Source organism: Ovis canadensis, chromosome 3 (genome assembly GCF_042477335.2).
Source record: "Ovis canadensis isolate MfBH-ARS-UI-01 breed Bighorn chromosome 3, ARS-UI_OviCan_v2, whole genome shotgun sequence".
NCBI lineage: Eukaryota > Metazoa > Chordata > Mammalia > Artiodactyla > Bovidae > Ovis > Ovis canadensis.
Genome location: NC_091247.1, coordinates 6,288,861 through 6,300,918, shown reverse-complemented (window position 1 = coordinate 6,300,918; position 12,058 = coordinate 6,288,861). Strand labels below are relative to the sequence as shown.

At 54.4% G+C, this 12,058-nt stretch overlaps 1 protein-coding gene across 5 annotated transcripts in view; it reads left to right on the top strand.

Moving 5' to 3' along the window:
• HMCN2 (hemicentin 2) overlaps positions 1 to 12,058 on the top strand; it is a 171,453-nt gene that overhangs the window by 52,213 nt on the left and 107,182 nt on the right. For all 5 annotated transcript variants that reach the window (XM_069582171.1, XM_069582169.1, XM_069582167.1 and 2 more), the window contains exons 16-19: positions 8,065 to 8,253; positions 8,998 to 9,093; positions 9,383 to 9,510; positions 11,320 to 11,464. In XM_069582171.1, the coding sequence (XP_069438272.1) occupies positions 8,065 to 8,253; positions 8,998 to 9,093; positions 9,383 to 9,510; positions 11,320 to 11,464 (558 nt within the window). The remainder of the gene's footprint in view (positions 1 to 8,064; positions 8,254 to 8,997; positions 9,094 to 9,382; positions 9,511 to 11,319; positions 11,465 to 12,058) is intronic.

Here is a 12,058-nt window from a genome sequence, read left to right as displayed (position 1 = left end):
AGGCCCTGTGCCCCAGACCCTGGGTTGGGAATACAACCGCATCAGCCCTTACGTTGTCCTTGGTGCCAAGAAGAGAGACAGTAAACAGACAATTAGAATGCTCAGTGTACTGAGTAATTAGAAGTGGCATCCGTGGGGCCTGTGCCCAGAGAAGGGGGCTAAGCCAGCACCAGAGGCCAGGAAGGCTTCTTGGAGGAGATGATGTCTAAGCTGAACCCAGAAACAGTCAGGTGACAAGCTGCACAAAAAGATCTGTACAAAAAAGATCTTCATGACCCAGATAATCATGATGGTGTGATCACTCACCTAGAGCCAGACATCCTGGAATGTGAAGTCAAGTGGGCCTTAGAAAGCATCACTACGAACAAAGCTAGTAGAGGTGATGGAATTCCAGTTGAGCTATTTCAAATCCTAAAAGATGATGCTGTGAAAGTGCTGCACTCAATATGCCAGCAAATTTGGAAAACTCAGCAGTGGCCGCAGGACTGGAAAAGGTCAGTTTGCATTCCAGTCCCAAAGAAAGGCAATGCCAAAGAATGCTCAAACTACCACACAGTTGCACTCATCTCACATGCTAGTAAAGTAATGCTCAAAATTCTCCAAGCCAAGCTTCAGCAATACATGAACCATGAACTTTCAGATGTTCAAGCTGGTTTTAGAAAAAGCAGAGGAACCAAAGATCAAATTGCCAACATCCAGTAGATCATCAAAAAAGCAAGAGAGTTCCAGAAAAACATCTACTTCTGCTTTATTGACTATGCCAAAGCCTTTGACTGTGTGGATCACAATAAACGGTGGAAAATTCTGAAAGAGATGGGAATACCAGACCACCTGACCTGCCTCTTGAGAAACTTGTATGCAGGTCAGGAAGCAACAGTTAGAACTGGACATGGAACAACAGACTGGTTCCAAATAGGAAAAGGAGTACATCAAGGCTGTATATTGTCACCCTGCTTATTTAACTCATATGCAGAGTACATCATGAGAAACGCTGGGTTGGAAGAAGCACAAGCTGGAATCAAGCCAGGAGAAATATCAATAACCTCAGATATGCAGATGACGCCACCCTTATGGCAGAAAGTGAAGAAGAACTAAAGAGCCTCTTGATGAATGTGAAAGAGGAGAGTGAAAAAGTTGGCTTAAAGCTGAATATTCAGAAAACTAAGATCATGGCCTCCAGTCCCAGCACTTCATGGCAAATAGATGGGGAAACAGTGGAAACAGTGGCTGACTTAATTTTTTTTTGGGGGGGGGCCTCCAAAATCACTGCAGATATGAAATTAAGACGCTTCCTCCTTGGAAGGAAAGTTATGACCAACCTAGACAGCATATTAAAAAGCAGAGACATTACTTTGCCAACAAAGGTCCGTCTAGTCAAGGGTATGGTTTTTCCAGTGGTCATGTATGGATGTGAGAGTTGGACTGTAAAGAAAGCTGAGTGCTGAAGAATTGATGCTTTTGAACTGTGGTGTTAGAGAAGACTCTTGAGAGTCCTTCGGACTGCAAGGAGATCCAACCAGTCCATCCTAAAGGAGATCTGTCCTGGGTGTTCATTGGAAGGACTAATGCTAAAGCTGAAACTCCAATACTTTGGCCACTTGATGCAAAGAGCTGCCTCATTGGAAAAGACCCTGATGCTGGGAAAGATTGAGGGCAGGCGGAAAAGGGAATGACAGAGGATGAGATTGTTGGATGGCATCACCGACTCAATGGACATGAATTTGGGTGAACTCCGGGAGTCGGTGATGGACAGGGAGGCCTGGCGTGCTGCGGTTCATGGGGTCGCAAAGAGCTGGACACGACTGAGCGACTGAATTGAACTGAACTGAACTGAGCTGAACTGACAAGCTGTGGGGACAGTGTTCCAGGCAAAGAGAACAGCATGTGCAGCTCTCCCCCAGGCAAGAGAAGCCAGGCAGAGAGCGGGGCGCGAGGGCGGGGAGGGGCGAGGCCGAGGCGGCCGACTGCCCAGCTGCGGGTCACTCCCGGCCTTCGGCTAGGGAGCCCGGTGGCGTCTGGGCTTTGTCCTGAGGAGGTCGTGAGTGGTTTCTAAGGAGAATGATGTGCTCAGACTTTCCTTGTCTGTGTGGCTGGGCTCTTGGGTGGGGTAGGGTGGGTGTGGAAAACCATAGGGCCTGATGATAAAAATATAATAAGTCTTCCGTGAAATCTGCCCTGTAGCAAGGCCAGCTCTAAGCACATTTCAAGTACTAACCTGTCATCCTCATGACAGCCCTTTGCAGTGGGTTCCACTTTATCCTTTCATAGATGGGGAATGAGGCACAGAGAGGTTAAGTGACTAGTCCAGGATCACACATCTGGGGAGTGGCAGAATCTGAACCCAGGGTCAGGGATTTTAGTCCCTGGACTTGGTCCTGATGCTCCCAGCAGGGTGAGCTTGGACGTTGCTTCTCTACTCTGAGCCTTGGGCTGCTCACTTACAAAATGTTTGTGGCTGTTGTGTGAGTAAGAGATAGGAAAGGTCTTGGACAAGAAGAGCTCTGATAGATGTCACTGTCCCTGTGATTAGCCGGTGGGTTCTGTGTAGGCAGAGAAGGCGCTCCAGGGATGGCAGCCCTGGGTGTTGTTACAAGCGGTCCTCCTTTGTTCCGTGTCTGATTCCTTTTCAGCAAAGCCTTATTTCTTTGGGAACCAGGCCAACCCGCCTGCCTGATCCTGTTCCTTCACCTGGCAGCTGTTGGTCTGGAGGCCATTTCCCCATATCAGAGGGGTGAGGTGGAGGGCACCCCAGAGGCAGGCATCTGGAGCACGGGGCCAGTGTGGCCTCTGGCCTTGAGGTCAGGGACGGGGTGGACTGTGGCCCAACACCTGTGTGTCTGGGGAGAGCTGGCCTGGCAGCGGTGGTGGGAAATTGAATTTCCTGCCCATCTGGGTGGCAGCTGTGGTATGGCCTTCCTGGCCAGGCTGCCAGAGCCTTGCAGGGCTAAGAATGGGGGCACTGTGCCCACTTCCTGCTGTTCAGCTGGGAACTGGCTTCCTGGAGGTATCGGCGTTGGGGGCAGGGTACAGAAAGGAGGGCAGCCTTCCCCTGACCTGCCAGGGAGTGCCCACACTGTGGACCAGCCTTTGAGGGTCTCTCCCCTCTGGGCCTGGCATTTGTCAGACAGGAGTCCCGGATCGAGGTCCAGGGCCTGCTGCTTGTTTGGCCAAGTTATTTACCTTCCTGGGCCTTGCCTTCCTCATCTGTAAAATGGGGCTGCTGATGACAGAGGCTTATTCACAAGGACCGTGAGAGATTTAATGAGAATGTGCTTCACTCAGGACTTGATTGAAATAAATACTCAGTGTACAGGGGGCCGGGCCCGGTGACAAGGGCCTGGTGTGGCAGAGTGAGACGGAGTGATTGTCCTGTGGCTGGTGACCGGGCTCCGTGGCCATCCCCAGTCCCAGTCCTCCCCAGAGCTCAGTGCTCTTTCTACTATTTTAAAACTGCTCTGACCCAAGTTCCCTTCATCCTGCTGGTTTCTCTTGAAACGGATGCTCACTCAGCCCTCTTTCTTTACTTTTGGAACTTTCATTTATTTGGCTGCATCGGATCTTGGCTGCGGCACGCAGGATCGCCTGCTTCTCTAGTTGCGGCGTGTGGGCTCAGTAGTCGTGGTGCTTGGGGTTTGTTGGCCCACGGCATGTGGGATCTTAGTTCCTCAACCAGGGACTGAACCTGCGGCCCCTGCATTGCAAGGCAGATTTATAACCACCAGACCACCAGGGAAGTCCCCACTCAGCCCTCTTTCCACTGGCTCATTTTCGTCTCTGCTTCTCATCTCTGACTTGGAAGCCTCTGGTTGCTGGGTGGGTGAGCAGGGGGCGGCGGGTGTGCGTCTATGAAAGCAAAGCCCCTCCAGCCAGCTAAGGGGAGCAGGAGAGAAACACAGCTGCGCTCTGGGGCCAGCATCCGGGCTGCTTCTCCATCAGGCAAGGGCCCAGAGCCCATGACCCTTTTAGGGCTGCTGGACAGGGCTCTGATTTTAACTTCTTTTGCCATCAGGAGGAAAAAAAAAAAAAAAGTGAAGAATAAGTAGATGAAAATGAACCCAGCCTGGATTGTGTTTGTGTTTATAAACAGTCATAAAATACAGTTTAAGATTTTTTGTTTGTTTGTTTAGGGAGGAGAGTCATCCTGCACTTCTGGCCAGTGGAACTGAGGCTCCAGGCTCCACCGCAGGGTCTTTCTGTGGGGAAAGGGGTCTTCTCAGGTGGGGGCTGTGGCAGCCATCCCCAGCCCTGTCTCCTTCCAAGAGACCCTGGAATCCTTCTATAAACAGGGCAGGGCCTGAGGCCAGCCTCTCCTGTGGTCACCCTGCCCATCAGCCGAGTCTTTGGGCCTGGGTCCCCCGTCCTCCTTCTGGCCAGGCTGAGTCAAGACTGATTAGAGCTCCGTTTCCCAAGCTGACACATCCCCACAAGCTCTGACCCAGGGCTCTGGGCCATGGGAACTGGGAGGATGGTGGAGGAGACTGGGGGGTTGCAGGATCCCCAGATGATGATAAAGAACTCTAGAACTGGGGAGAATATAGTTATCTCTTTCTGGAGGGGGATCCGAGGTCCAGAGCAGTGAAGGGGTTCATCCACGGGTGTCCAGTGGGGCAGAGGCCATGAAGTGGGGGTGGGGAGGGGCCCTGCCCAAGCTTCAGGCCTTCAGGCTAGTGGCCCTTGCCTGGAGGGCCAAGTAAGGAGAAGTCATCACCTCTGTCAAAGTCACTTCCTTGGAGAATCCCTGGGGGTGGAGGGAATAGCTCATCAGTGCTGATAAGTCTCAGCTTTGGCCATACCCTCCTGTCCTGCCCCCTCCCAGGCTGGTGGCTGGCATCCTTCACGGGGCAGTTTTCTCTTCCTGAGTGTTTCCGGTTCCCCACACAGAGCTGCCTCCCTGCAAACACACTGCAGCGGTCAGATGATGAGCTTAGAGAGCATGGCGGCTGCGGTGTGTCTAGCTGTCTCAGGGCACTCACAGCTCCTGGCCCGGAAACCTCTCAAGGTCGAGGCAAACAGGGCCATTCCTGGGAAAACCTGGGGGCTGCGGAAATAGCTCATGGTCCCTCCCTGCAGGGGGCACCTGAGAGTCTGAGGAGAGGGCTTGGAGCCTGAAAGCAGAGGTGGCTGAGCCTCATGGATGGGACCCTGGGAAGGGCACGGGGCTGGCAGCCCGCCCCACCTCCAGATGCTGCAGCACCAGAGTGGGCCCCACGTGGGCCCAGCTTTGCATCTCAGTCTCCTGTCTGCGCAGTAAAGGGACCAGAGGACCCCCAGCTCTGGTATGCAGGGTTCTGGGGTCCTGCCTTATTTGGAGGCTCCAGTGATGAGCAGAGGGAAGGCTGCATAGGAGACAGAGTTGCAGTTTTAGGGGCGGGATCTGATTCTGGAATTTAGCTGACTGCACCTCTGAGAGAGGAGTGAAGAGGTGCCAAGTTGCCCCTGAGTACCAATGAGATGCAGGGGTGCAGTGGCTGACAGCCTGGGTCTCAGCAGCAGCCAGATCTGGGCTCCGACCCCAGCTCGACCATTGACTTTGAACTGCACCTGGGGCAGGTGTCTTAATCCCTCCGACCCTCAGTTTCCCCACCTGTAAAATGGGCTTTCGAATTGTGGTGCTGGAGAAGACTCTTGGGAGCCCCTTGGACAGCCAGGACATCAAATTAGTCAATCTTAAAGGAAATCAACCCTGAATATTCATTGGAAGGACTGATGCTGAAGCTCCAATACTCTGGCCACCTGATGTGAAGAGCCACCTCATTGGTAAAGACCTTGATGCTGGGAAGATCAAGATTGAGGGCAGGAGGAGAAGGGGCAACAGAAGATGAGATGGTTGGATGGCATCACCGACTAAATGGACATGAGTCTGAGCAAACTCCAGGAGACAGTGAAGGACAGGGAAGCCTGGCATGCTGCAGTCCATGGGGCTGCAAAGAGTTCGACACAACTTAGTGACTAAAAGACAACAACAAAATGGGGTTGTAAGAATACCCACTCCATGAGTTTACTGAGACCGTGAATGAAATCATGTTTCTAAAGTACCACCATCTTGCCTGTCACGGAGTAGGCATTCCAGATGCTACCCTTTGATGTAACATGAAAGTCTCTCAGTCACGTCCAACTCTTTGTGACCCCATGGACCATACAGTCCGTGGAATTCCCCAGGCCAGAATACTGGAGTGGGTAGCCTTTCCCTTCTCCAGGGGATCTTCCCAACCCAGGGATCGAACCCAGGTCTCCCGCATTGCAGGCAGATTCTTTACCAGCTGAGCCACAAGGGAAACCCAAGAAGACTGGAGTGGGTAGCCTATCCCTTCTCCAGCGGATAGTCCCGTCCCAGGAATCGAACCAGGGTCTCCTGCACTGCAGGCGGAGCTATCAGGGAAGCCCGGAACCCTCTGATAGTCGCTTACTATTATAAGTCAACTGTCCCTTCTTGGGGAGGGAGGTGAAGTTCAGGATTGGGAGGAGAATGAGAAGGAGGGTGTGCTTTTTAATACCTCACATTTGGGAGAAAAAGTGGGGTTCTTTGGCTATGGAAGGAGAGGGTCAAGAGGCAGCGTGGGAAAAACAGGGACTGAGAGAGAGGCCTGCGGGAGGAGGGAGGTTTGAATTGGGCCCTGCAGTGCGCTTGGTAGAGCCGAGGAGGCAGGCTCTGGGGGTACCTGGCCCTGGAGGTACCTACTCAGGGTGGGGGGAGGGGAATAAGAAAGCTGTATCCCCAGGGCCAGGGCTTTGCAGGACCAGTGACGCCATCTGAGGCACCCGGAGCAGATACTTGCTTGGATTCTCAGCTGGTGCAGCTGCCAGGCCCCAGTGAGAAAGAGAAGTGACTTGCGGGTGGTGTCTGAGCTCAGGTCCAAGACTGTCTTCCTCCTTGCAGCGATTTTCCAAGTTGTGTTTATATCCCTGGAACTCCCCTGCTCCCTGAGGCCAAGAGGGAAATTTGATGTCATGATTTGGATGGAAGGGGGAGATTTCTGGAGAGAGACGGCAAGAACAAAGGGGTGGAGGATTTTCCTCCATGCTGGATGTGATGGGTTCAGAACAGGCTGGGGTCCTTCCTGGTCAGGGGTCTGGGGACAGGGCTCTGAGGGCAGTGCCCAGAAGCTGCAGGGAATGGGGCCTGGACCTGTCTGGAGTTGGGCCACCTTCTGGCCAGCAGAAGCATGGAAAGGATTATGAGTCTCTGTTTGGGAAAATAAATTACTTCCATGCCCCACTCCCCATCATAAAAATAAGACAATGCTTGGGAGAAAAAACTTTGAAAGAAACACTACAAACCATTAACAGTGGCAGGGACGTGAGGTTTGAAGTGTGTGGAGCAAAAATGAAGGCTAAACCGTTATGTGATGCTTGAATTTTTTTTATAATTTAGGCGCCCTTGTTTATGTCTGTTATCCTGGTGTAATTATTATGATGACCCTTTTCACTCTCCAGTGTCCCATTTGGACCATAAAGTCTAAGGTCAAGTTATTTATAGGCCTGTTTTGACTTTGTAGTAGAGATTTATATGCTCATTACAAGACGTTCAACAAGCAGAGAAGGATGTTGTAAAGTAAAGATGAGCTAGAACCTCCCTATGAAGTTGGCTGTTTGGGGTCGTGGAAATGGTGGCCAGAGTCCAGGAGATGTGTGAAGAGAAGCTCTGGTGGTCCAGGAGGAAGGCGTGGTTGGGGGGGTGCCCTCAGAGCTGGTGAGGTTCCTGTGGTCAGGCATGACTTGCAGCCCCTCCAAGCTGGCTTCCCGGGAGATGTCGCCTGAAGGAGCAGGCGTGTTGCTCCCTGTGTGGCTGGACAAGGCAGGGTCCCCGAGATACCATGTGGGGTCTGAGGACTTCATCCCTCTGAAGGCTGCTCGCTCTGCCTCTTTGTCTCCAGGAGCCCGTCAGAGCTGCACCTTGCCAAGCTCAAGCTGGCCCTGGAGCCCTGGATATGAGTTAGGTTCTTGAGGGAGGGGCTGGAAGAGGGAAATCCCCCAGTGAGGGGAAAGCAGGCAGGCCTTGGAACAGTGCCCTTGGGGCTGAGTGGGTCCAGCCACTGGGCAAGGCTGACTGTCCCCTCCCTGCAGATGCACCCCAGCTCTTGGAGCTGCCCCAGGATGTCACCGTGGAACTGGGGAGGAGCGCCCTCCTGGCGTGCCGGGCCACGGGTCGCCCACCACCTACCATCACCTGGCGCCGTGGAGATGACCAGCCTCTGGGGCCCGGGCTGGGCAGCAGGACTGGGTGGCCCGATTCAGGAGTGCTGTTCTTTGAAAGTAAGATACTGGGGCTGGGGCAGGGTGGGCAGGGGAGACAGAATGGCTTCTGACGCCCTAGGCCCCCAGACTGGGCAACTGGGAGCAGCACACTGACCCCCAGAGCTGGCCATGGGTCAGGCTGATGCAGGTCATACTGCAGCCGAGTGACTCTGGTCACGCCATTCCACTCCTCTGAGCCAGTCACACCAGTGACGGTGACAGGACCTCCCACCCTGGCTTAACAACAGTCCACCTTAAGGAGCTGCTGTGTGGGTGACACACGGAAACCCCTTAGCACAGTGTCTGACACATGTTAAGTGTTCTGTGTGATAGCCATCATCGCCACCATCACCATCCCCACCATCCCCACCATCCCCACCATCCCCACCATCCTCACCATCATCCTCGTCACCACCATCTTCCTCACTGTCATCTTCATCTTCATCAATTCCATCACCATCACCGCCATCACCATCATTTTCCCTACTGTGCCAGGCCAGACGCTGAGCACTATATTTGCATCATCTATTGATCCCTAAATTATCCCCGTTCTACACATGAGCAAGCCTAGGCCTTCTCACCTTTCCAAGGCCTGGCTGCATCCCCTATCCTTCTCCTCCTCGCCACCCCAGCCCTCCCCACCTGGCCTCTGCAGGGCCGGGCTGTGCCAAGGGCGCTGTTGGCGCCTGGGGAGCTGGAGCCTGCGGGCGCTGGAGGCAGGACATGCTCTGGCAGTCAGGCCTGCCTTTTCCTGCCCTTCAGGTGTGGTCCCCGAAGACCAGGCCCCGTATGTCTGCGAAGCTGAGAACGTCTTTGGGAAGGTCCAGGCGGAGGCCTACCTCCTTGTGACTGGACACGGTTCGCTGGTGGATCTGGAGAGGAGGGGTTTGGTGGGGACATGGGCCCTCCAGGGAGGCCCCCATGGCTGCCCGTCCTTTGGGACAGGAGTGTCCACAGCCAGGCTCCCCTAGAAGAGCATCTGGACCCCTACTTTCAGGGTAGTGTGCCCCAAGAAGTGTGCCCTTTGACCCTTTTGGGGTCCCCAATCCTGATGCCTCTCTGGGTGCCCTGGGGAAGAGCAGAGGGGAATGAGGGCCCTGGTTCCCACGGGAAGCCAGTGTACCGACGCCGTCTCCTCTCCCTGCAGTGCCCCCACAGATTGCCAGCAGCGCCCCCACCGTCCGGGTGCTGGAGAGGCAGCCGGTGTCTCTGCCCTGTATCATCCTGGCTGGGAGGCCCCACCCCGAGCGGCGCTGGCTCAAGGCTGGCGCGCCTGTGAGTGCTGGGCCCCTCTGGGTGCCGCGGGCAGTGTTGCAGGGAGGAAGGGGCTGTCACGCTCACACCTCGGCCTCTGCTTTGCGGTTCCCTTGGACTGTCTTCTCCCTTCCCTGCCTCTTTCCAGAACTTTCTCTGATAATGCACTAATAGCATCCTTCACCCTCTCGAGTCCTTGACTGGAGGAGCTTGTGCTTCATTTGTGCTGCAACTGGGGAACAGCAGTTTAGTGGGGGCATGGACACAAGGCATTCGTCCATCGCCCCCGTTCTGATGGTTTCAGGACGGAGACGAGGTCTGTGCAACGGAGCACTGCCCAGCCGCCTGGCACTGCTGGGCACACAGTGGCTGCTTCACCCACCCCCACTGATCTGGTTTTCTTTGTTGTTGCTGTTGTTTAGTTGCTAAGTCGTGTCTGACTCTTTGAGACCCCACGGACTGTAGCCCGCCAGGCTCCTCTGTCCATGGGATTCTCCAGGCAAGAATATTGGAGTCGGTTGCCATTTCCTCCTCCAGGGGGTCTTCCTTTTTCAGGGACTGAACCTGAGGCTCCTGCACAGACAGGCGGATTCTTTGCTGCTGAGCCACCCAGGTCCCTCTATTTCCCTTCTCCATTCACTCCTTTCCCTCTCCGGTCTGTCCTCAGACATCTGAGGTCCGTGTGCCCAGGAAGTTATAAAAAAGGTGCCCTCACCCCAGAAGACACCCCAGAAGATGCCAGACACCCACGGGAGGCAGCAGCTGTGTGGGCAGACTGCTGGTCCTGGCCCCGCTGTCCCGGCCCCTAACGCAAGGGGACAGACAGTGTTCAACTCGCGGAGCGGGCAGGCTTTGTGGAGGCTGATCACGCGAGTGACCCCCTCTGCAGGATCACCAGGAGGAGGACCCTCCCTGGGCACACGGGCTGGGGCAGGGAGGAGCGTTCCCCAGTAGAATCCGATGGGCATGAGGGGAAGGGGTGGCCCTGGGTGTCGTCCACGCCAGGACACGGACTGACCGGAGATGCAAAGCTTGTTTTAGCTCATCAGGGACACTGGGTAGGCCTGCACCTGCCCAGATGCCAGGGGCAAAGAGCAGAAGCCCCCTCAAGCTCACTCAGCCCCAAGGGATCCCAAGACAGCCTGGGGGCATCTCCCAGAACCCGAGAGCAGAATGTGCAGCCAGGCTAGAGGGACAGAGACAGGGAAGCCCAGAGCGGGCTCACCTGGCGGAACAGTCCTCACCAAGGATAGACTGGCTGGGCATCTCTGCAGAGGCGGCCCCAGGCCCCATTCTGGACTAGCCTCCCCTGCCCCACCCTAGTCCTGATGGGGACACACCAGGCCAGTCGCCAGGAGCCGCTCTCTCTGGGACCACAGCTGATGCGGCCGCACCTCCGCTCCACTCTGCATGGCTCGGTTCTCTCCCCAAGCACGGGCTGTCCCTCCTCTCTGTGGCCTTGGTGTGCATGGGCCTCAGAGCTCCAGTGCTGACTCTGAGGGTTCTAGCCCCAAGCCTACCCTCCTGGGAGGGGCTCCTTTCAGTGCCCTTGGGTCAGGTGTCCTGCCCTGGACCGGTGGACCTTGGGCGAGCAGGCTCAAGGGTATGCTGGGGGTCACATCCACCTGGCCCCGAGGGTCTGTGGGGTCTCATGACTATTCAGGAAGGGATGGGAGTGTCACCCCCAGGCCCCCACCCTCTTTGCAAGCCCCTGGCCTCTCTACCCAGGCTGTTCCCTGCTGGGCTGGTGGGCAGTGAGGTTTCTGGCGTTCTCTTAGCGGCTCTGAGTGGGGCCCTTGGTCCAAGCTGATTCTTCTTCGCCCCCACCAGCTCCCACCAGGCAGCCGGCATTCCGTCCGGGCAGACGGCAGCCTCCACCTTGACCAGGTGTTGTTGGAGGACGCCGGCAGGTACAGCTGTGTGGTCAGCAACACGGCTGGCTCTCACCATAGAGACGTGCAGCTGGTTGTCCAGGGTGAGTCCTGGGCTGGTGGCGGGGGGCAGGACGGGATGGGTGAAGGTGCCCAAGGGGAGCTTGATCTTGAACACCTTTGTTTAAAGAGATTGCTTGCACACATAGTACATATTCACTGTAGGAAATTTAAAGACTGGACCAAAAAACTCCCCCCCAAAGCAAAAAAACTCCAAAACAAAATCAACTTTCTATAATACCAGAATAATCTTACATTTGTTGTGTATCATTCATACCTTATACACACGTGAGCTTCACATGTACACATATACATGATACACACTGTATATATATTCATACACATTTATATATTATAAACATACATATACATTATAAATATTCTTTATATGTCTTGTATATGTTATTTTTGCATGATATATATTCTGTATATAAATTATTCTGTATATAAATATGAATTCTTCATATACATGTACATAGAAATATTTAGAAACCAGCTGGAGTAATATTACCGTCTTACAACCCGAGTGTTTCTTGTGACAATATATGGCGTGCTTTCTGCTAATAAGACTCAGAAGCATTGGTTTTGGACTGCGTGTCCCCTGTCTGGATGGACCAGGTGTATCTAACCTGCCCCCC